This window comes from Falco cherrug, chromosome 8 (assembly GCF_023634085.1).
Source record: "Falco cherrug isolate bFalChe1 chromosome 8, bFalChe1.pri, whole genome shotgun sequence".
Classification (NCBI taxonomy): Eukaryota; Metazoa; Chordata; class Aves; order Falconiformes; family Falconidae; genus Falco; species Falco cherrug.
The window spans coordinates 62,814,871-62,840,620 of record NC_073704.1 but is presented as its reverse complement, the minus strand read 5'-3'; the positions used below and the strand labels follow the sequence as shown (position 1 = coordinate 62,840,620).

General features: G+C 44.0%; 1 protein-coding gene across 2 annotated transcripts in view; it reads right to left on the bottom strand.

Moving 5' to 3' along the window:
• Positions 1-25,750, bottom strand: part of FSTL4 (follistatin like 4) — a 236,515-nt gene that overhangs the window by 109,007 nt on the left and 101,758 nt on the right. For both annotated transcript variants that reach the window (XM_055719381.1, XM_055719382.1), the window contains exon 5: positions 805-995. In XM_055719381.1, coding sequence (XP_055575356.1) covers positions 805-995 — 191 coding nt within the window. The remainder of the gene's footprint in view (positions 1-804; positions 996-25,750) is intronic.

Sequence of the window (25,750 nt, the reverse complement as noted above, 5' to 3'; positions counted from 1 at the left end):
GCAGGTATTGGCTTCCAAAAGGCTCTTAAAAGGTGCTTGCTTCTAACTCATAGATGCCAATGAATTGGAAAAGACAAGATTGTCCCACATCTGGCATAATGCCTTTTCTCATATTTACAGGCCTGTTTTCTCAGGTCTGCATGTGCAAAGAGCAAGTTCAGGACACAGAGTAATTGGCTCAAGTGCCCGGGCTGTGTGTTCCATTCACTTTACCAATTAAATGCATTCCAACAGCACAGCATGCCCATAATTAGAAATAACATTTTTTTTCTATCTCTCACCTTTTCTGCTGTTACTAAGTTCTGCTAATCAACATTTCAGCATCTGTCTAGGGATTTTGGGAAAATAAACCTGTTAAAAAATATTCCAGCTTTGCTGTCATGTTACTACATGCTAATGCACAGTCCAGAAGGCAGGGAGGAAGAATTAAGAGATTTCTGTCTAACTTAAACACACCTAAAAAATCCAAATTAATTCTCCCCAAGCCAGCTAGCTGGAAATACTCCAGAAGATGACATTTAGTGTGAGGATTAGTATCTATTTTCAGAAGCATGGATGGGGCTGGAAAGCTGCCATGTTTTTTGTTTGCAGAGGAGCTTCAAATGTCTGAGACAACAGTGTCTCCCCAGAGATGCAGAGAAGAGACTCACACACTGCAGTAGATTTTCCTCCTTTACCTGCTGCCGGCTGGACAGTTACAAATGACTGTTCTCACAAGAGTGCTGCTGCGTTACATTCAATTCACACTTTGAATGAAAAATTCAATCACTTCATAATTCCATTTTCATTGAACAATAAACCCACCTGAGCCAGTTCAGAGCTACTGAGATGCCCATCACTGTTTATATCCAAGTGCTTAAACATATCTTCAACTAAGAAGCGCTTCTGGGATACTCTGTCCTTGGGCAGGCTGCTCGGCAGGCTCTGCTGATGAGCTTGCAGGTCCAGGAGGATGCTTTTGAGCCGGGTGTAGTCTGCCATTGTACAGGTGTCACCTAGAAGACAAGACCGCATTATCGGACCACATACATTTGCCCTGATCTTTTTAAAGGACTGAGCTCCTAAAGGGAAAAACAAGGCACAGTCGAAGCAGGCTGTCTGCATATACAGCACCACTAGGCTCTGCACTCGAGGAGCTCCTCCTGTAGTCGTTACCTTTTGTAATAGCTGGCAGTTTTTCTAAATCCTGCTGTCAAGGATGCTCTCCAGCATGCTACCTTCCAGATTACAGGGCTTCAGTTACAGACTCCCACGCTCAGCTTTGTAATCCCCACCCATATTAAATTGGCTCTACATTTTTCTAAAGATAAAATAAATTCATCTGGTCTGTGATTATAAAGTAAAAAAAAATAAACCTGGGGAAGCTGATGTTCACAGGCCACAAACATAAATAAACGGTACCCCTGAGTGTCACCCTGTGCCAAACGCAGGGCTGACCACAAGGAATCCCCCTAAAGGCAGCCCAAGGTGGTAAGACAGCCAAAGGGGGGACAGCAAGGAGCACAGGGCTGCGGGGAGCCCCTGCCACTGGGGTGTCGCTGGTGCCTGTGCACATCACCCCACGGCAGACTGACATCAATGCCTCCCTCAGCCCCCAACCAGGAAAAAAGGTTATCATCATGGAAAAGCCCTCAAGCCACTTGCTCTGACGTGACACCAGCCTAGCCAGAGGAATCAGATTGAACCTTCAAGACCCTGAAAGCTCCTGCTGTGCTTGCAGCAGCCAGCTCTTCTGCAGTTCTCCTCCAGGGAACACCTTGCTCTGATTTAAGGGCTTCCACATGCCCCAAACATCGCCCCATGTTCAAAGTGGTATCAGATGTTATGGCCCTTTTCTACTCAAGTGCTGCCTGGCAGAGCTTGGCAGAACGAAGAATGGCAACCGTCTCTTTTGTGCAAATCTCTCTGCCTTACGGCAGACCACAGCGGCTGGTGCCTCGCAGGAGCCTGCCTGGCTCTACCTCGGAGCAGACCCTGGAGCACCCTCACGCTCCAGCTGTCCCACACCGTGTGGGCATCAACCCTCACCCACCAACAGTACCCACACAGTTGGCTGTTCCCACTAGGTGACCTTTTCTCTGTAAGGTGCTTTCTCTATAATGCAGATACCCTTATTCTCTGTAACAGTGTTTTTTAAAGAACTTTTAAAGTCCTATCACTAGATTAAATCTAAGGGAACCTGGTTTCACCTCACTTTAAGGCACAACACCCTTGTAGATCAGCTCCCCAAAGACTCCAAACATTATTCCTCTGAAAAACAACAGAAGACTGGCATACTGACAACTAGTATTCCTGTCCTTTTCTCGCTGAGCTGCACCAATTTTGATTCTCTGGTCCTACTCCAACCAAAACCCAATTAAAATTCCAGGTGGGAGGCACTTCATGATAACAAACTCATCTACCATCAAGATTTTTTTTTCACCCTTTGTATTTTGTGCTCACAGCTTCAAAAGCACCATGACTTGAGAAGGTGAGAGAGGACACAGGGGCTAGACATGCGTTCAGCATCCAGGTCAGTGCCCTGCCGCTACACGAGCAGCAACTGCAAGGCAAGGCTTATTTTCCACCCTGAACTCAGACCCTTCTAGTTTTGAGTTTCTCACTGCTCAGGGATATTAAGCAGCTGCTAATTTTTTCCTTCTCTCTAAACAACCTTCAGAGAGCTCTTGGTCCCACAGTGGATCAGTCTTGGGTTGGGGGGGGGGGGGGGGGGGGGGAAGGCTACTCAGCTACTATCAGTCTTGTTTATTACTTCTGCCTCCCCCTCTGCCCCCCCCATGTCATTGAACGGCTATTGTGAGGGCAGTATGAAGAAATCTCTTTCTTCCAATCATGTGCTTATTTAAGAGTAAAATTGATTGCTGTATCCAGTGTAATCAAGCAATTTTGCAATCTTATTGTAAATACCATTTTAGGTACTGCAATAATAGTTTTTTCTGAGCTGGAGTTTTCTCTTCAGTCAAATCTCAATCCCAGAGATGCATCTAAGGCTAATGAAGATAGGGCGATTATTTAATTTGCTTCCACTTCTGTTTCTGCTTGGCGGTTTCCATTTAAGAGCACAAGCATGGCTACAGGCAAGCCACATGGTGACAGCCGGGCGGGCTGACCCCCTTACACAGCCCCCCATGGTGGGGACCACCCTGCGCCCGGCTCTGTGTGTGCATCGCAGCCACCACATCTGCTCAACCTGGCAGCTTCCTTCACCCCTTTTTATTTCTTATTTCTTCCTCCTATCAACTTTTGCCAGTAGCATATGCAAAAGCAGCTCTTCCTTTACGCCCTCCAGCCCTTTTACTTTTATTTATTATATTTATTTTTCATAGCTGGATTTTTTTTCCAGATACTCCCTAACTGTTGCCTGCAGCAGTGCTTCCCCAGCCTTCCTCCCTCGCTGCCCTTCTGACTTGCCTCCACCTTAACCCTCTTTCTGACCACAAAAGGAAGAACTGAAGAAGGACCTAAGCACTCCTGAAGTCTCCTCGTCTCTTCTAACAGCACTTCTCACTTTATTAAGCTTGTATTGACAACTCCTCCGGCTAACAGCTATGCCTAGCACTGGTCTGATACATACCACGCACCTGCTTGGAGGATTAAGTGGGTGTGATAGTTTCTTGAACCCTGGAGCCTCGGCCAAAACCCAGCACAACTGCATGTTTAAACAGAATTTCCAGTATGAATTGCGTGTTAATGCAACAGCAAAATATAAGCAGTACATGCAAGGAGCAGATGTTTGAATCCAAATATTGCACGTGTATTCCTGTGCATGTGGGACCTGGCCAGGTCACCCAGCGGTGACACAGCCAGGCTCTCGGCTGTGTTGCATGGTGCGAGCCAGGAGACAGCAGTCTCCTTTCAGCGCATTACGACCCTCACCGATTTTTCCATGCTCTGAAAACAAAGCCACCACCAGACCACTTGTCTTGAGAAAGTACACACTCATTTGGGCTGCGAGACAGCCCACGGAAAGCATCTCCATTCCGGAACTTTCAGAGGGTCACAGCCATGCTGCGGCCTCCAGGCAAACGTGATGGGTACCGAGAGTGAAATAAAGGAAACCACAGGACAGAGGCGGCGACAGCCTATGGCAGCAATTCCCAAATCCTGCTATAAACTCACCCCTCCCCCCAGCACATCACTGCTGTGTCCAGGGTCAGGGACCACCTACCCAGCAGAGCCCCATCCTGCGTGGTGGGATAATGCCATCCCACGGCACAGACAGCAGAGGAATCCCTCGATAAGACAATTATGTCTCCTATTCAAAAAGTAAGTTCAGTTTCACATGTTGTTAACACACACCAGTCGGAAGGTGAGAAGGTGCTCTCGGCCCCTGTCAAAACTGCTCCAAACCCTCATTATCTTCACTTCCCTCTGGAGAAAACTGTGCTCCCGGCTCTGCTGGAGATGGATCCCCAGGCATCTCTCCACAGCCTGAATGTGACAGACTCCGCAGGTCTCACACCTTTGAACATTTTCCCCTGACCTCGGAGGGTTGCGGTGACGCACGAGCAGTCACTGCAGAACATGGCACTGGAGAGCTGCTCAGCACCACGCAGCGCGCAAAGCGACGAGTAAAACCAATAAAGTTCTGTCCCAGGGGTGCGAGATTAATGATTTGTGCTGCTTTGGCTGAACTAAAAGACTGACAGGAAAATGCACAAGAACCGTAATATATAAGCATAAAAATAGATACGTGTAATTTATTTTTTTAATGTCACTGAGTGCAAAAACAAGGAGAGAACCACTCCAGGTCAAAGGAAATAACTCTGTTTGACCTGAAACTATAACCTTATAGTAAGTCTGGCCAAAGCATTAGTTCCAAAATCATCCACGCTTGGGATGTCTGAGCTGATGATTTGATTCTATTTCAAACACAACTTTCAGGCGCTGCAGCAGCCAGACACGAATGCTGGAGGCACCCCATGGAAGACATCGCCTGCTCCTCCACCAAGGAAGGGAGGAGACACATGCAGACAACTTGCATCCTTCGGCAAGCCAGCGCCAAGGACAGCTACTCTCCCCTGTACTAAAGATCCTTCCCCTTCCTAGGCATCACATTTTTTAACCTATCCTCCCAACAGAGACTGCTAACAGTCCTTCCTCAGAGCTGGTGGTATACGTCTTGCGAAGGACAGCTCTGTATTCTCTCTCCCTCCCACCCACCCCCTCCTGCTGCTGCTGACACCTGCAATCTTAGGCTGTGCCTAGGATCTGCCAGCTTTATCTGCTAATTACTGTGTCTTTAGGTTTCCAGCAGCACTGCCACCTCCTGCATGTTTGCTGTTCTTCCAGGTATTACAACTGTAGCTGTTAAACAAAAAGAAGCACAGAAAAGCCACCTGTATGCTCTCTCACTTATCCCCCTTCTTGTCTCTGCTTTGTGAAGTGCCCCCAGCAGTTTCCTTTGCAACATAAGCTCATCATTAGCAGTTTATCTCATCTCAGGTTGCTCTCATTGGTAAGTCTCGTTAATGGATGTCTCTCAGCTTGGTTTCCTTGTTAGGGCTTTCCAGGGACTTGGATTCTGTTTGCAGTTGTGACCAGCTCAGACAAGTTGCGCATTTCCAGAGGTGGCTTGCTTGCAGGTGAGTATCCCAGCTTGCATGCCAGGAGGCGACCACCACTGCTCTTCAGAGATGGGGTTTCAAAGGACTTCTTCCCTTCCCTGCTTGTGAACACCAGAAATGCCACCACATGTGCTTCAGTCACCTGCACCGCACTACTGCCAGCTGATCCCCTGTCCGCACTGCCTACTGGTGTGCTCAGGGCACCGTCCCCACCACATAGCTGGGGGAACCAACACACAGAGAGCCAGACACACAAAGTTGGGACGAGCTAAAATTGCTATCCTGCCTTCCATGCCCTAAACTAATTCTCTACTTGATCATCTTTCTTTACTGCTTTATATGAGGGCTGGTTTGAAAAATGTCACGTTTCTTTCCCATCTTTAACCATGATCCCAGTACGATACACTCTGCTAACTCCAGGAGAAGAGGAAAACTAAGGGCATACTGGAGGCATTTGACATCAAAACCAAAATGCTGATCATCTAACACAGGGCAGGGTTTTTTTGGTGTGTGGTTTTTTGGTGGGGTTTTTTTTTTTTTTTTCTTTTTACGTGAACTTTTATACTTTTGAATTCCAGTTTTGGAGTTAAAAAGCCACCTATACCATTTCAAGAGACTCTGTATCACTTCTACTGATGGCCACTCCACTTTTTGAACACAAATCTAATTTGATAGCAATGCTTTGTACAACAAACAAACCCTCCCCGGGAAAACCTGCATGGTTTTTGTCCATGCTCTGGGCAGCGATGCCTTTGTTCCCATCCTGCTGCTGGAGATCAGCCTGTATTCCCCCTGTAAGCTCTACACCTGACTTTGTAGCCCTAAGAAGAAACAGTGGTGACTTTGAAACAAACTTCACATAAGGTACAGCTCCCTCCTGTGCTCTTTGGGTAAAACTTCAATATACTTGCCACACTCAATAGACAGGGATTTTTGGTACTTTTTTTTTTTTTTTTTTTTTTTAGAAATGGTCCATTAAATAAACCCTCCACAGCAGCCTGCAGCGGTTCTCCATCCCCAAGCCCAACTCCTGCGGCAATCATCATCGTGTGATGCAGGATGGAGCCAACAGCGAGGAACCATGCTGCAACACCCCTGGCCAGGGACGCCTGCAATCTCCCCCCCCCCCCCCCCCCCCATGCTGGGGTAGATCTCTGAAGAAACAAGACCTTTTTATCCATTTACAGCACTTTCAAAACCAGCGAAGCCTGACACTGTTTGAATGAAAACAAAAAATACCCAACAAAAAGACAGGCAAAGAAAAACAATAAACCAGAAGAAGACTAAAAGAACAATCCAGTGTATTAAGGTCTGATTGCTAAAGTGTGGCCAATAACTGTCACATTTACATGCTCCGCTCGCTCTGAGCAATCCTGTTTCTTGCTCTGTTTTGCAGCAGCTACGTAATTCATCCTGTTTAGCACTTCTGCATGCTTTGGCAGATAAAATATTGATCAGCCTGCCAAGAAACACAGAGTGCCATTCTGTTTTCATGTCAGAACTCAGTAATGAACTAGATTTATCAAGAGCATCCTCTCTGTGAAAGGTCAGTGGTGAATGTGGCTAAATGGTGATGACAGATCATTAATCCAGTTCCCTCAATAATTGCCCTCTTTAAGAATTTTATTCCTGGTTTCTGTGAATTGTAGCAGGTTTTTACAGTGGGATCCCTGAGCAATCTTCAATCCACTTCTGAATCAAAGCAGATAACAGAGAAACAGCAAGTCTGGGGATTAAACTGTCCTTCAAAGAAACGCAGTTAACAAAATAAAAATACAGTGAGGAAATGCAGAGCTTGCTTTGATAGGTAAACCAGCCTCCCTGGAAAATGTTACTGTGCAAGGTGCTTTACAATACAATGATTACTAGAAATGTCAGGACTTCTTTGAAAATCAGAAATGATCTGGTAACACCTACAGAGCACCAATCTCTAAGCCCTTGGTGTACAGCCAACCTGACAGCAGGTGTGAACCTAAACACGTACAGAAGTCTTCAGAGGATTTGAGCCCCACTGGCTACTGAGCTATTTGTCAGCACTACAGGGGCTGCACGAATGGCAGGTGGCGCCCACAACTCTTTGCAAAATCCATGACAAAGGTAGTCATTGGCATCAAGGCTAAGTATAGGAGTATGTAGTTATCCACACAAGAAGGTATATACAGGGCGAAACTTCTTGTGACCCTCCAAGAACCCTGGAGGAGGTTCCCCTGGGCAGCGCCTCTGGATGCCTGGGCACTGCAACCCACAGCAGCCCATGCGCTCCAAGGCTGGGCTCCAGCCCTGCAAAATCTGCAGCCACACTGCTGACCGCCACAACCCCAACCCAGGATTAGAATCAGCGTGCTATCACTGCAGGTGAGTTAGGACATCATGATGGGGCAACCTCCCCCTGAGCTGCCAGCCCTGCCTGGCTCCCTGTATCCCACACCATCACCTGCCAGAAATCTGCCCGCAGCGGCAGGACCACGCTCCTGCTCACTGCCACCACAGAGGAGTATAATCATAACTCAGTACAAATAAATCACCAACAAAGGTGAACTCCAGCGGCACTAATTTTCAAGGCAACCCTTTGCCACCACCAAATGTGGTAATAAAGAGCTGTTTGGAACTGGCTGAAGAGTGTCATTTCTAAGGCAGGAGGCACCGGGGGTGTCATTTTATTTGACAGTTCCTCTTAGACCACGCTGGCTATTTTCAGCTGCTCCTATGGCTCCAGGAAGAAATGCAGTGCCGGAGATAGGAGCGCTAAGCTTTGATTTCTCTTCTGTATCCATGGGGCAAAAAAGATGTGGTTACCAAAAATTAACACTTCTTAACAAAATTAAAGGGATTTGAGAAAGGTTTTGTTTTCAAACAGCCCATCCTTTCATACGCTTTACTCAGGCTTTATCTGGTATTGTTAGGAGCATCAGAAAATGACTAAACTAAAATGTTACGGGATACAAATTTATTTATGAGCGTGGCTCCTTAATTCTTGTGCCGTTTACGGCTAAATTGCCTATCAGCAACAGCTCATTTTCATGCATACAAAATGAAAGTGGTGGCATGCCTAAACTGCAAAAACATGGTCCCAAAATATCAGACTGCTGAATCCGAGCGAGACGATTATGTGAACTCTTTACACCAATAATCCATGGCCTTGTGGCCTGATTGACTTGACAGAACAGGTTTACACAGGGACAGGAAAATTAAAGATGACTTCAGTTCTTTGGGGGTCTCATTGCAAATCCCCATTCCTCCATGCAAATTTTATATCTGTCTCTTTCCATCTATCTTCCTCTTCCTTTAATTGCTCTTTTTTTTGCACAAGCGCAGAGAGGTGGAATGGACTTTCCTTCTACTTTTCCTGTGTGGTTGAAAAGAAGAAGAAAAAAAATCTGCTTTTCTCAACAAGTTGCATGAACAGACTCCTCTGAGCAAGCGTAGCAGCTCGCCGCAGTAAGAGAGAGGAGAATATCGACAATGCTTTGTAAAATTCAGATTTCTTGCAATGTAGAGACACCTGCGCATTTCGAACCTTCCCCTGTCCTGATTTTTATAGGCTGCAAGTATTAGAGGTCCGAGCAAACTGATTTAGGATGAAGAAAAATTAACCCAAATCTTACTCTATAAAAAGTCATGATAGCAACCATTTGGCTTGTGATCACTCGGAGGAAGCTGCTGTAGAGTACCAGGCAGAGCTCTGCAGCAATTGCACTGCAGGTAACCTCACCGCCATGTTTCTATAATGTCTAATAAAAACACAAAGAGCATCCTGCTGCCTCTGAACACCACTGAAGTCCACGATCTCCGCCGTCACTGTGCACTGAGGAAGGCATGCATCGCAGGCATGACATTTAGGCAAAGCTGGCTAACCGCATTGTGCTCCCACAGCAGTACCACCTGCCCGCCTACTTCACACATGGCTAAACCCCTTAAAGGCTGAATACCTATTTTATTCCTGATTTGAATTTACAAGTTAAGTGAAACTCTGGTAAAGTTCCCGCTAAGAGGAGCAGATGTTTAACATCATGAAAATTCATGAACATTAGCAATCCTTCAGCTGCTGCTGCTGAAAAAATTCAATTAACAATAAAAGCCCAAACTAACTTGCTTATCTTAGGGATACGTTTCAGTTAATAAGATGTACATTTATCAGATATCCATATATAATTTAGCAGCAACTGGGAGCTCACCAAATATATCATAGAAACGGAATGGAATGGAATATATACTACAAAGTAGATACTATTAAACAATAGACATTTACAACCTGGAAAAGTTAAAACTTGCCTCAGCGTGTATTTATTTCAATATTTCATTTTATTACAAGAAAAAGCACCCATCTATTACTCTGTGAGCTTTTAAAATATATTAAAAACTTACAGCATCAGAATATAAATTCTCTGTTCTATAAACAAAACCTCTATTCCTACCTTAAACAATTACCTTCCAAACTGCATAAACCTAAATGAATCACACGCCTTAGCCCCAAATGCACAGGAAAAGAGATGGATGGATTTGCAGTCTTTTTTGGGAAGCCCAAGAATTACAGCTTGGTTTTCCAAGTCAAAAGCAAGTTCTGGATCTGCACGCTTCCCGGGAGGGAGCAGGCAGTGGTACAGGCAGGAGGTGTTGGGAGCAGCCCCAGGGGCGGGAGGCAGGAGGAAGCTTGCAGGTGGGAAAGCACGCGATAAATGTAATTTATCAAGTGCCTATCACCACCTAGGCAGCGTGCCACAGATTTATAGATTTTTAAAGCCAGGAGGGATCATGTGCTCACTCTGACCTCCTCCATTACAGAAGCACCGAATTCAATGAGATTTTCCCTGCAGCAGCTCCATAATTTGTTTGCTCTATAGCATACCTCCTAGGAAGGCTTCCAGCCCTGATTTTAAGCACATAAGAGCAATTTTTCAGACAACTACTTAGTCTCAGTGGGCAAACATATTTTATTTTTAATTTGTTTAGCTTCAATTTCCATCTACTGAATTTTGTTATGCATTTGTCTGATACATCAAACTAAGTCTTACAGCCCACATGTAATCTTCCCAGGTTTGCACTGATGTTGGGTTCTGCTCATATCTCACCTGTTCTCTCCGATGAGCTGTGTAAGGCAGCTCACGTTCTAAATGACTGGGTTTTTCTCTTTTCTGGGATTTTTATTACCCCACGGTGGGCAACAAAACAACCATGGCCACATCTGCAAGAACCTTTGGCTTCTAAGTCAGCAGCGGGCAGCTCTACCACAATTCAGTGCCCACCACCTGAGCTGGCTCAGACCCTTCCTGTACTACAAGGTGATGCTCCACTACCCACAGAGCTCCAGCCCACTCCCAAGGCAGAAATTTCTAGAAGATTATGGTGTGGACAACTTCTCTCATCCCACCAGGACATCTCTCCGAAAGATGCGCTCAGACAGAATTCCCAAACACTATTTAGCATAAAGAAGATGTAACTAACAGCAATGCCTCGGCTGGGAAAGTTTTCTGTGTGATACCATAAGCAATCAAGGCTTGTCTTACTGCTGTTTTTATTAATTGCTGCCTACTGAGTATCAGCTGATATTTTTGCATCAAAAAAATAAAAATGTTTGCCAAACCAGAGAAAAAAAACCAATGCCGAGAACATCAAAGCAAATGAAGACGGAACACCACATAGTCAAGGCAAACAACTCATAAGCAAACCCTACACTGCTCATCTGAACTATTTGGTGAGCACAAACATAGTAATAGAAATCACGAGTGAATTATGCATGATTCATAAACAAAAAACTGGCTATGTCTAATGATTAATTTATTCAGAACACAGCCCACTGCTATAAATGTGTGACTCCACAAAGAGACATGGTCTTATCACACAGTTCTGTGCCCGTTATGTACTCTCTCCAAATTATATTTTGTCTTCAGATTATATTGTTTCTCTTTGTAAAAACTATTAAGCTAAATTAGTGATGCTGCATCCGAAGTTGCAGATAGGGGGGCAGTGAGCAGGAGAAGAAAATGTACCATATGCAGCTGGTTTTAACGGTGACAACACAACGAGCTTAGGAATGCCTAATTACTTAAGATCCCAACCCAAACCAAATTCACAGCGTAATGAATTGACGCAATTATTGAGAAACACTGTATTGAAATAGCCTGGGAAGACAGTGAGGCTTTTGTAAAGGTTAAGCAAAAGAAAGTAAATCAAGAGAGGTGCCTGGGCAGATGCAAGGTGGGCACTGGGGATGTCACCCCCAGGAGGGACCTTCGTGCACATGGGGAGGGAGCCACAGGCTGGGGATGGATTTGGCAGGGCAGCGGAGCCAGGAAGGCAGGGGCTGGCATGGATGGGGAGCAGAGCAGCCAGCACCTGGGAGGATAATTAAGCGGGTATGTTGTGCACGGCTTTGAAGAGCATGGACTTAGAGGATCAAATTGTGCGTGGCTGCCAGCTGCCTTGGGGAACGTGAAACGCAGAGAGGCGACAGCAGACTCAAGTACCAAATTCCCCCAGATATGGAGGGTGGGTCTGTCAGTGGCACTTCAGAGGGAGCACAGCAAGGTGCTTTGCTCAGCTTGCACAGGTCGAGGTACAGCTGCAGTCCCGAAATGCTCTTTTTGCTGCTCTCCTCCTGCTTGCTTCCCACAAAGGGGCTGGGGAGCAGGCAAACAGCCAAGCAATGTGAAACAAAGCAGCTTAGCAAACATGTCATGGGATACTGAGGTAGCTGTTTGCTTCCTGAACTAAGTGATTTCTTGGAGAGGCACCATCATCTAGACCATGTCCTCGGGAAAGACATCACTGCTTTTCCTCCCACGGGAGCCTGGCTTTGCTGTGCTCAGTCTGTCCCACAAGGGATATTTCATATTATTACACTTTGCAATATGAAAAACAAAACAAAAACAACGAAAAAAAAAAGGTAAAAATGCCTATCTGTGAAAAGCCATGCTCCTGGACAGTAAAGGCTGAGCAGAGCTCCTGAAAACAGGGTTGTTCTGCATAAATCCAGACTTTGATTTCCATTTCATTGCTTCAACAAATCAAAGGTAATAAAAGACAATCCTGCTGCGGGCTGGCGTCGGTTCGTGTGATCTGTGCTGACGCACCCACGCACTGTTCCTTCCCGAGCGGCACACGGCAGCGTGACACGGCACTTCAGGAACCTCTATTCAGCGTACAGTGCGGTATGAATAACCCCCCCGCTTTTAGAATGAATTAATCAGATTGTATTTACTCTACAGACTTCCCCGTGCTTTTGCTGTAAGGATAGCTGGGTGAGAGAGGTTTCTTTCCATGAGGTGAATCCTTTGGACCACCAGTGATGGCATGAAGGCTCTGATCAGTGTGGCTTTGCTTGTGATGGACAAAAGGAGTATCTGGGAGGCAGCTGCAGGATTGTGGGGGGATTTTAGTGGGACTGAGGAGCAATCTGCATTAATCTGGACTTCTCCCTGTCCTATGTATATCCACTCAATTTAGAGGCTCTGGCCGTGCATTCAGAGAGCTCCTGGCACGGCACTAGAGCACGGCCAAAACACAAACAAGAATAAATACAGCTCAACAGATCTGCTGGGACTCTTCTATCTACAAGCACAGCAGCATCAGATGTGGTTGTCAGCAAAAGATTACAAAAAGCACAGAAGCAGCAAAAGCAGGAGATGGACAAGAAGTTAAGAGCTATCATCTTTGGTTTGATGCACATGGTTTGGAGACCAGAGACAAGGGAAAAACCAAAACAAACACACCAACAGGTAAAGAAGAGGAAGACTGTTTTAAAGCCAGTATCATCTTTTGCAATGCATCTGCTGTAAACAATGGTTTACACCTAGTGCTGTGCTTTAGTTTTAATTTTTGCACCAGAGATTGCTATTTTAAAATGAAGGGAATAGCCCTGGCAGACTATTAATGTTTGGGGAGTGCTGCTTTATTAACGTTGAAGCCAAATCTTCATTAGCAACTGCAGGACAGGAAAAAAAAAAAAAAAAAAATTCTGGCCACTTGAAGCACCTGAAGACATCTATGACACATCCACTTGTCATCATGAACCTGAAAATTTAATTTTCATACAGTGATGATTAGCTTAGCTTACTTTCCACTTTAATAGTGACATGAGGAAAAGACTTGGTCCGTCAGTCTGAGTGACCAGAAAGCCTTGACTACCTTTTCACTATAGCCAACTTGCAGTCCTCATTTCTATACAGAAAACCTCATCACAACTTTAACCCAGACATCCTGTAACTTAAATTAATGAAACCAAACAGGCTTTTGTTAGATAAATGGTACATTTGCTCCTTATGCCTGCTTCAGTTGATGATGCTACACAATCTGCTGTTTGACATTTTACAATACTCTACCTCATTCCTATTAGAGAAAGCAAAATTGTCTAGATTCCTCTGGGAAGTAACCAATGCTCACTTTTTTTATGGCTGACTGGCACATTTATCAAATGCTTCTAGATAGCAAATGTATTATTTGGAAGCTTTAATAAACGTTAAAGCCCTCTGGCACTAATGTAAATTTTACTGATCCTGCTGTGCTCTGAAACACTTACCTTTCCAAACAATACACTGGCTTCTACTGTCAGAAGGAACACTTCACCATCACTCTGTACTAGAAAGCCCATGAATCCTGGTCCCTGGTAAAGGTACTTTGCTTCCTTACTGCCTGGGTTATCTGCATCATAAAGTACACGTCTGAAAGTGGCCAGCAATGTGTACAATAAAGGCTACTGCATGCCATCCTTAGTGATGGATGGAGTCAAGAACGTTAAATTTTTTTCTTGGGTATTTGCATATACAGGTTTTCCCTGTCTCCTTCTTGAAGACAGCTCTTGCCTCTATCACAAGACCGCAGGATCTGCCCTGGCACGGCTGCATCTTCTATTACAGCAACTTTTTAAGTAATTCTGAGCCAACCATTGCCTACAGTTACCCTGTTTCTCTCAGTAACATCCCTTCTCAGAAGCTGTGTGATGTTTACCACTCTCCCTGCAGACAGGGAGAGCAGAGGGTACGTGCACATGCTGGCAACTAGTTCTTGTGACATTTTCAATCCAAATGCAATAGGAAAATAGGATAATTCTCCCAGACGGTGTGTCCTTCCACATCTCCATAATCAAAAGCATTCAGAGAAACCTGCCACAAAACAGCTGCTGATTTTAGGCACTTCCCCGCCTTGCACTTGAACTGTGATGTCTCCCAGCTCCTCCTGCTAAGCAGTAAAGGACAATACAATTACAGTAACCAGGAGTATTTATTATTGTTAAGGATGTGTGTAATGGTCTGATAACGATGTGCTGTGACTGTTGTTCAGATGTCATTAGGAGACTTCTCAGGAATCCCATTAGTAGATCTAACGTATGCCCTAAAGGGCATTACTGCAATTATAAAATGTTAACTTCTAAAGAGGAAAACATGAACAAGGAGGAAGAAAGTACTTCTATGTTAAAAAAAAATAAAAATAAATGAAATCAAGAAACTTCACACAGAAAACTCTTAAATTGCTCCAGCAACAACAGATTAAAGGGAAACATATACAATATGCACATGTATGTGTGAGAATGCACTCACTCATCCAGAATTAAGCGAAGTTAAAACTTCACTGTAGTAGTTATAAAGGCTTGCAAAAAATAGTTGAATTTTTGTTATTATAATCATCCTGCACAATATATGCCACCCCAGAAATCAAGAGCCACCCATGACGGACAGTCAGAATTCACCAGTTAACGACAGAATGTCCTGACGGTGTAAAGTTTAAACCTGACCCTTTCTGTGTGACAAACAGTGGGGACAAGGACTCAGATTCCATCTGCACTAACTCAGCCAATCGATCACAACATTCAGCCCAGCTACACCTTCAAATACACCCTGACCTGCCTGTACAGAGGCAGCTGCAGCATTACAGCTCTCAGGGCTCCAACACAAAGAAAAATACAAATACATCTACTCTAACTTCCCATTTAAAACACAGATCCATGCCTCTCCTCCCGCCCTCTCCCACTGATGCCCGGACAACGGAAACAATTAAATTTGTATTTCTACTCTAAATCCACGTTAAGAAGAGCAAATGCAGCAGATCAAGAAAGAGAATGAGTAAATAAAAGTTCACCAATGCAACAGGCTGAATTTTGGGGATGACTTCCTATTTCTTCATGGGATATTGGTTTTTCCCCCCCCTTTTCTCTTAAGCACTATAATGATAGATGATGAATGGGACAGTCATCTAAGCACTGGAAGTGCTTTGCTGCTGACAATGCAAATAACCTTTCTGCAGTTCAGGGTACCAGTTCTGGAGTAGATCTGCTGGAGGCCTGTCAAGATAACAATATCCCCACACAGAACCATTGGCAGTGGGATTTTTCATTATATATGTCACTAAAGTACAGAGGAAAGATTCTTACTGCAGAAATAAGGGGATGAAAACATGTTTTTCCTGAAGATTTTCAGCACTGAGAGTGACATATACCAGGGTAAAGCACAAATGACAAATCACTATGTTTTGATCTGCGAGAGCACTACACTGAGCCTCTGTCGAGGGGGAATTAGCACAATTTAAAAGCTAGAACAGCAGCAGCGATGGCCCCAAAGGAGCTGCCCACCCAGGCACAGCATGGCTGGTGCCAGCACTTCTGTCCCCATCCTGTAAAGCTTCAGCTTGCTCTGCCTGAGCAGGCTCCCTGTAGACCCCCCTAATGAAAGGAACTCCCCAAATTTCCATCTCTCATTTGGATGAGGATTGCCTCTCCCATGGCAAACCCACACACTACCCGTTTCTGCCTTGGCTGCAGCTGAAACCCCCAAATTACAGCCATGCTGAAGAGGATGGAGGCAGCACAGGGCATCGCCCTCAGCACCCTGCTGCACCAACAGCCAGCTCCAGCATGGGAGAGTGTTTTGGGGTTAGAAAGGGAAGAGGGAATTAAAAGAAAAAAACATTGCTAGACTCTTCCAAAACAAAAAGTTCAAGCCATTTACAGGACAGGCTTCAAAACATAGCTACCATCTCAACACCTCCTGCCCAAAACAGAGAAGCCCTGACACTAAACAGAGAGCCCCAGCTACGGCAGTGAATTGGTTTCATATACAAGGAAATCTTTTAATTTCATTCTCTGCTCCATATTCATAATACTTGGCATTTCTTTCAAGTGTATTAAATATAATACAAGTGACAGATACAAGTGATTTATCCCTTGGCTCCCAGGGCTCTGCCGCCTGATGAACTGACACGACTCCACGCCCTTATGCTCACAGTAACTATAAAGTGTCACAAGGGCTTGGGCTTATTCACAATTTACAGCCAGCCCTTCATCCCCACAGAGATCATTGAAATCCCACCTAGCTGTGTCCAAACAGCACAGGGCACAAATGAAACTCAAAGCACTGAAGAGGATAAAACTCTGAGGTTTATTACAGCTGGAGATTAAAATTCAATATTGCAGCAGAGAAGGATGTTAAAATGCTGCACAGATTTAGCTCCTCTTCGCTCAGAGAGGCAGTTTGATAATGGTAGGTCTGGTTTAACATAGCTTTATTGACATAAATTCTATTTGTTGAGGGCTCTGAAAGAAGAAGCAATGCTCGTGCCTTGCACTCCTAGCCGCTGGATACCCAAAGTGATTTTCTTTCTTTGTCAGGGAACGGATGCGGCTCACCCAGCAGCGTAAGGCACGAGTAACGCACTGTGCTGCACCACAGTGGTGAGAGGAAAGGTCTGATACTAAGCGCTCTGAAAAAGTGATGTAATTAAGTTTTACGTAAGGGAGTCCTTCCAACGCGGCAGGTTCTGTAAGATAATAAGACTTGCAGATAACATGTCCGTTTCCCCAGTGAAAACCTTTTCTAATCATCTCAGTATCTTGCTAAAGCCCAGTGCAAGCGTACAAGGACTACATTAATGAGACAGTCAAATCAGTTTATACATGGTCTTGCACAAATGCTTTTCTCCTTGTCTTTAGCACCATGTAAAATACGACAGTTACAGAAAACGAGTGAAAGTTCCTGCTCTGGAAGGTAAGCGAAGGAACTTAATGCCGTTTATTAGAACCAGGGTCAGGCCCTTAGTCATGTCATGTGGTTTTGTGATGTACAAACTAAGATGTATCACTCTAGGTTTCCGTTAAACCATACGAAATGTGACAAAAAGCAAAACTGGGATTCAGTGTTTAAGTTTTAATTAAAAATTTAGTCAAACCACGTGGCAGGCAATGAAAACAACTCCTGCATCACAGCCTCCCGTCATCCTCCTACAGCCTCTGCCAATCTTCTACAAACCTCAAAACCACAGCCAGGCACATCAAAACAGCACTAAAAGTCTGCCATATCTTTATCACTTTGCTTTTAAAGCTAATTAAGGATAAGATATTAACGCTGCAATGACTGATTGCATTTTTCTCCCACGGACTGCCCTTTTCACAGATGACTGCTCCCACTCTGCTCACCCCAGTTTTACATTGGTGGAGTATGAGCAAGTTTGCAGGACTCAGCCTTCATTTGCAACTCAGAAAAGACAACTGGAATCAAAATCTGTGCTTATTTATTTCAGTATCTTTTCCCTGCAGTCAATAAATAAATAAATAAAATATATTTTCTGTGTTTCATTTCCCAGTCGTGTCAGATGTGAGTTTGGTCATTTCTTCTGCCTAGGCTGGAATGACCGCTCTAACAAAAACAGCAGAAGATTCAGACCATCATTTGACAGCTTTGTCTGCATCCACATCAACAGAATAAAAATAAATTAACCATTCCTTCTGTTGGCTCATGCACTCTTGATAAGCAGTGGCCACTCACATTAATGGGACTAAGCTCCCAGCTCAAGCTTATGCAAGCAAGTAAACTCTTGAGTTTTGTTCTTTTTTTTTTTTTAATATAATAGCAGTCAAACATCTGAAAACTTCTAAAACTAATATTCTAAAAATTTATGCTTCACATGCTAGGATTTGTAATATCATAAAATGTTTTGAGTTGCAGTCAGTCAAGCAGAAAATATATCTATGGCTGTCAGATAAATTTATTTTGAGCTGTGAAAAAATTGTATTGCTATCTAACATAAGGTAGCATCCTGTCATCCCAAAGACACCAGCCAACAGCCCGTTGGCCTAATTCATATTTCAGGGACATTGCAAGTGACCCATACACAAAATGTGATGGTGGTATTCATGAGTAAATTTGTAGCAACAATGTAAACCTGTCGCACTTTTTTTTTAAAAAAAAAAGAAATCTAGAAAGATTGCATATCTAGATCTCTGTTAAAGGGTGCAGAAGGTCAGCAGAAATTCCACCTATGCAGTCTGAGATGCCTGTATTACAGAGACATATAGAGAAACTATGGAAGTGCATTGCCACACAGTTGTTTCTTTGCAAATCATGTGCCCACCACCTCCTACATCTGCATGAAAAATACAGCAAATGCCAAGGCCCTGAGCAAACCAGCACACGTCAGCAGAGCAACATTTTTTATGATGCTCGTTAAATTTTGATCATCATTTCCTATGCCACATTAAGAACCGAGACTGTTCCCTGGCTGACTGTGCCACTCCCTAGGTCACCTTTTTTCCATGTTTTTTAAAATCTCTTTTAATGCCTTGGTCTTCCAGTTCATTTATTCCTTTCCGACAGACTCTTTTGCTGTTCCCCCCATACATTCAGGCTGGAAGAAGCCATTACAAGAAACCTTGAGCTTTCAGAGCGCCCCAAGAAGCCAGCCCAGAGGTTTACAAGCCCCACACGGACCCAGGAAAGCCCTGCACAGCCTCACCTGTGAACAGGCAGCCTTTCTCTGCAACGCTTTATCAGGATCTTTGTCTTGAGAGCTTTCTGGCATATTATGTCATAGCTGCTTTCTTAGAGATATTCAAATGTCAAAAAAGCAAAAGTTCCTTTGCTTCTATTCATTAAGTCTTACAAAATAATTTAAATTTTCATGCCAGGTAGCTCTCTATGGTCTTTCAGGTTAAAAGACGTTTTAAGACAGCTAAGCCTGAACTTAAAAAAACCCAAACAAACAAAACCCACCAATACATTATTAGAAGCCAGAGAGACACTGAAATAATAAATTAAAACTGGGGAAAAATATTTAACTCCTCAAAAGGCATTTAGAAAAGCTTTATCTGAGGAAGGGGCGTGCTCCAAGAGCACACTTTTTCCATGGGAACACATTTGCGAAGTCAGGGAGGTGAAGAAAGAGAAATGTTAATACACATTTGGCTAATGCCATACTCCCTGGTGCTTCACTTCCCACATGCTCACTTAGCTGTTAGCTGTGAGGGAGGGATGCAATGAAGACCAGGGAAGAACCTGAGATAAAACACAAATAGCACAGTTTAAGACTGCCATAATGGCACATTTAAAACAACACCTGGCAGAATTATCTGCAGATGGGACTCCTTCAAGTCGTAAAAGGGAAGACTTGAGCTACAGTATTTCCTTTGAGGAGTGAAAAGCTGAAAAACTACAATTGCAGAAGCCTTGGAGATAAGAAGGTTGACAGATTACAACCATTTCTAAGGAAGGATGCCACCAGCAACACCCTCCATCATTCCACCAGGATGGCACTGCTGTAAGACAGTGTCAAACCTCCTACAGATTGCACTAGTAAATAAAAAATGGGAGAGTCCACAACATCAAGGCAAACTTCCTAACACTATGATCCTTTCCATGTTTTTGTTAACAATATCAGCAGATGTTATTAATAAAACTAATCTCTCAGCTCCAAAGTCAACAGCTATTGCTTATCAGCACCTCAGCTTTTCTAATACACTATCTATAAGCTAAAAAAATATCTCAAATTCATATCAAGGGCTTTTGGGAGGGAAGAAGGGAGGAGGAGTTGAGGCCACCTTTTAGTAGTACTATTCACAAGCTGCTGCTAAAAAATTTCCTAATTTCACGATCACAGCTGTTAATATCACTGCTCAAAGCCTCACTGCCTGTCTGTAGGAAAGGAAAGTCACTCACCCCTGGGGAGCAGACACACCAGTGCATCCTCCTCTGCATGCACAGTCCTCCCAGCTCGCCTCAGATTACGGGGAGTGGAAAACACCATGAGAGGGGCCTTTACCAGACTGCAGCTGAATGTTCTGATGACTACTGAACTTAGGAAAAAGAAATAATCAGCTGCATCTCTTGGACGGAACCTGGAAAATACACTGATCCCTATGGGTAGGATTATTTTAATCCTTACAAGTTTAAATATGGAGCTCAATTAAAGACACTCAAACACACACTGTGATTCAGACTATGAAGACATTAAATTACATAATTTCTCCCATCCGCTAAGGCCAGAAGTGGGTTTGGGGAGCATCATGACCTACAAACTCAGGAATTCTTGAATTGAAACTTTTCTTAACTTGGTGGCAGCACATTGTCCAAAAATCCAGCCAGCTCAGCAGGGCATGCATATCACGTCAATACCTTTACATACATTTATGCCCAAGATGGCACACAGAAGGACACGGCGCAGCAATAGTATGGGCCAGACTCTCAGTATCCTGAAATAGGAGGACACATGTTTGCAGGTTAATTCAGTGCTGGTGTCCTTATCACCATAAATTGTGCCCTGAACCATATTAGCTGGCTGCTCCATCCAAATAGATGTGAAGCTTTGGACATACATCTGCTTTTGCAGTGAACATCCCCTGCACATGAAAGTTTAATCTCTCAGAAAAAACACATTCTAAATTAAAAAAAATAGAAATGCTAGGAATGGAACTGCATCGTGAGTTAATGAATTTCTCTTCCCTTAATGCTTTATGTCAGGCTGCAAAGGAAATATTAGTATTTTCTACAGAAAAAAAGGGCATCTAAGGAGTCAAAGCCAACAGCTTTTAAAACATCACCGGCACTTGTTTTGGACTTGCTTGCTTAATTATTTTCTTTTCCTTTGCAATCTATACAGAGTGTACTCCAGCAGGGATCTATTTTTTTTTCCAGCTCATCTGAGCACACAGCTGTATCCACGCCACGGAGAGCCTGTGACACCGTCACTCTTCCAGTCTTAAGCCCCCACAGCCCGAGTGCTCGCCATACCTGGCAATGAATGTATCTTGGCAGAAGAACTGTTTACGTTTGACACTCATTATTTTAATGCGTATCCAAAAGAAGCTTCCTTTCAATAAAATATGGAATTAGAGAGTTCTTTTTAAATGTTGGGGAAAATGCCTATCTTGTTTTGGATGAAGAGTTTTTCCTTTTTTGAATTGAATCAAAAGCCTCTCTTTTGGCAATCTCCCACCACACTCATATATCAGCTGTTAAGAACATCTTGAAAGTCACAAAATGAAATGAATCACATCTGGAGGCAATTTGGACATGTATTTGTTTTCTAAACAGTATTAAATTCAAATCAGTGTTTTGGAATTATAATATAAGCTCATTAAATCAGATAGAAATAATCAGAAATGGCCTTATTCATACTATGCTTACTGTCTACATATTCTTACCAAAATAACTGTGATCATAAGTCCTAAATAACTTAATGGAGCCAACAGATCACAAAATCAGACCCAAATTAAAGCTATATATTAAGGCAAGTACTTCAGTGACTAGCTACCCAGCCTGCCAGACAGCAATGCCTGTAAGAAGTACAATATTTGAATGTCCACCCAAGTCATGGCTACTTGGACCAGACAGGAAGCATACTGTATTTCTATGAAATCTATAGGTTATTGATTCCTTTTTAGTGCAATTATTCAGACACAGCAAACATGCTACTCTGTGAAATCTACCCAATGCACGTGGTTTGTAGAGCTGTGCTTGTTATCGCAGGCTCTGCTCTATTTGCACAGTCCTCAAGCTTCCCATGTAAAATAGTTGTTTACTTGCTACCGAGGGCAGCACAAAGGCAATGGCTCAGCGGTCGATGCCTGTCAGTGTTACCATTCCCATCTCTGACGCTCAAGTAAGCAGGAATGTACACCGCTCCACAACAACTCAACCCTCCCCCACCACCCTCCCCAACACCGTGCAGCAGGCTCGTGTGCTGAGGAGGAGGAGGATGTGCTCGGTGCCATGGCGCGGCACTGGGACCCACCACCACATTCGTGCCCACGTACAGAGCCACTGCTTCCCGCAGCTTCAGCCTCAGGATTCAAATCATCAGGATCTGCTCAGAGAGCTGCCTTTGGTTTGAGGTGATCTAAACGTGATTTTTTTGGGGTGGCAAATGGACCACTCATTGGTTGAGCCAGTCCTAGTGATTCAAGAGAAAGGCGTGATGCTGTCAAATGCCTTTTCAAGGTGCTGGAGATGTGGAAAGCACAAAACTAGTGAAAGCACCCCCCAGTAAAAAACCCTTTCTGTGGTGATGGCTCCTGATGAGCTTCAGAGCCAACCTGGACGCCAACCACCTTAGAGTCAAAGCTTCTCTCTCACAATTAGGAGACCACACCGGGCTGAATGAGAGTAAATGGAAAAGACTCAAATTCATAATTCTATCTGCAGAAAACAGGGTAGATAAACCAACAGTACACTCAAGAAGGGTAAAATTGCAGGTAAAATAACAAGATTTTGGAAAAGATGGCTGAGACTATAGGAAGAAATATGACAGAAGTAACTAATATTGACAGCAGCACTCTCTGAGTTGGCTGGACACCTCCCTGAGTTCTTTTCCCTATTGGTCTCAAATAAAACATTAAATTAACAAGACACAGTTCAATTAGATGTCTGTCCAGATAAGACTCATATAGATTCAGATGATCTGTGTGGACCAAGACAGACATTTCCCAGCACAGTAGCTGGCATGAAATTTATAAATAAAATACTTCTGTCTTTCAGAATGACAAACTTCCAGCAGTCTGCCCCTGCAGATCTTTTCCCCCCAATCATCCCCAGGGGCATTAGGCTTTTCCTGGTGCAACCAGCCACAACCAAAAGCTTGAGCATCTCCCTGACCTGGCCCTGCATCTGCCCATCTCCATCACCAGCAGAGTCCCACTAGAGGAGACTGTTTTACAGATGCCAGAAATGGCAGAAAGGTTTTACTGAAACAAGGCAAGATCGTGAGGATCTAGTCCACATACAAAAAAAACCCACAAAACCACCCCCCCACCCCCCCCAAAAAAAACCCCAACACCCAAAAAACCTCTTTAGGAAAGTCTGCTGATCTTCCACTATTATTTCAAAATCAAGAATATCCCTTTATCAGGACAATGACTAAGGAGCAATATAGTAATTTACAGCTGCTCCTCCTGACCTCTGAAACAAATCAAGTCATTAGAGGAAATCAGATGCTGTCTCCCAAGGCGCTCACTGCCAGGTGGAGAACAGAAAGCAAGACCCTGTTAGAGGGTAAGTACAAAGGACCCAGAACCTGACAAGCTTTGAAATGATCCTGTCTCACTGCGAGGAGGCTGCTGGCACAGACGCATGCAGCGAACACTGCAGGAGGAGGAGTGCAAGGAGGAACAAACACAGATAACATCGCATACATCTCTTTCCAGTACCGCCACGGCAGCCTCGGAGGAACACACTCCAGGCAGTCACAGTTCTCTGAGGACTTGGCATCTTTCTTTCCTGGCTAGAAAAAATGTTAGAAATATGTAGCCTAAAAATAGGGGGGGTTTCCTATTTCCATTTTCTAAATAAACAACTAAAATGTGATAAAGAGAACGTTTCTCTGGGGCTCACACTTTTAAAAGACGAATCACCCCGATACCTCCCTTACAGGCAGAAGATCTCCTCATCAAAAGAACCAAAAATGGTATCTTCATTTTCAGAGAAAATGGAGCAACATCCTCAATGTCATGAAAAACCAGGAATTAAACTCTGGATAACTGAGGTACTCCGAGCACTGGGTTGAAGGGAAGGAAATACTTGCTATTTCTAATCCCTGCTCATTCTACAGAGGAACTTAAAAATACACACGCTTTCATCCCTTTCTCCCTCAGTGTTTTGGGAGCAGTCTCTTCACGCCCTGGTTCTTGCTCCTCTTTTGCTGTTTTCCCACGATCTCAAGGGTGTTGGTAGCATCAGGAATCTCATGAGGGCAGTTTTTCAAAATCCAGCCTGGTTGCTGGTGAGCACTGCAAGAAAATGGCCAAGTTCTCCAGCCCTGCAGAAATAACTGGGGCACCTACAGCCGGGGAACAGACCCATCTCCGGGACTCAGAGAAGGTCTTTGTCTCCTGGCAGTGCTTGCTGTGATAGGTAATAAATGCTGATAAACATAACCCACTAAAAAAAATAGCAAAAGAATGAAATGACCGGGGAAATTACGTAGCTAGAAGAGAGGCCATATGCAATTACTGATATTAGTAACTACTGACAATCCTTCCCAGGGCATTTCAGCAGTGAAACTTAAGTTCCCCATGCTTCAGAAACAGCCACAAACTCTTTCAGCAACATAATTACTTGGAGCATTAATAATGCTATCAAACCATTAAAGTCACAGGTTTGCCTTCCCATTTGAAAATAATGACTCGTTCAAGCATCACAACATGTATTCCTGGGGTGACGGGAGCTGAGGTTGGCACCACATCAGCACTACGTGGCTGAGCAGCCCCCCTGCTACCTACAGTATTACATGTACAAACATTGAAGCACATTCAACATATAGCTGGATAACACAGTAGGAGAGAAAAAACACGCATAAAGTGAAGTCAAACACAGCTTTCCATTTGACTTCAGACTGCAAGAACATCACAGCTTTTCCACAGCCTTCCCTGAATGTCCCCTGTTGCCTGAAGGTCCCACCTGAGCCAAGAGCTTTGCCTCCGCAGCTCTTGGAGATGTGTCCTTGTTGCAGGCTGACAAAGATCTGTGCTCCTGGTGAGGACTGAGGTCTTAAAAAAATTACATAGCAGCTAGACAAAAGAAGGTGCTAAAGTGTGCAATAAAACGCAGAAAGGAAACCTGAAAGACGTTCTCTAAAATCTTAATTAATAGGAAAATCTTTAGGACTGAGAGACACCATAAATCCAAGTTGTATAGATCTCTGATTAAGGTTTGCCGCATCGTATCCTGTGGAAGAATAGAAATTATTATAGTCTCCAAATACACTCAGAAGACAGTTACATGGTTTTGCTTTCAAAGGCAAAGCAGAAAATAATTCAATTTAACAATAAAATGGGAGGTGGGGACCCACGCTGGGGGTGCCACAGGGGACGGAGGTGCCTGGCTCGGGCACTCATCTCAAAGAATAGCGAGAAGGAAACATCCGTATTTCCTCAGCTATTGCTGCTCACATGCCAAATCCCCCGTGCAAGGTGTGCCCATCAGATCCAGCCT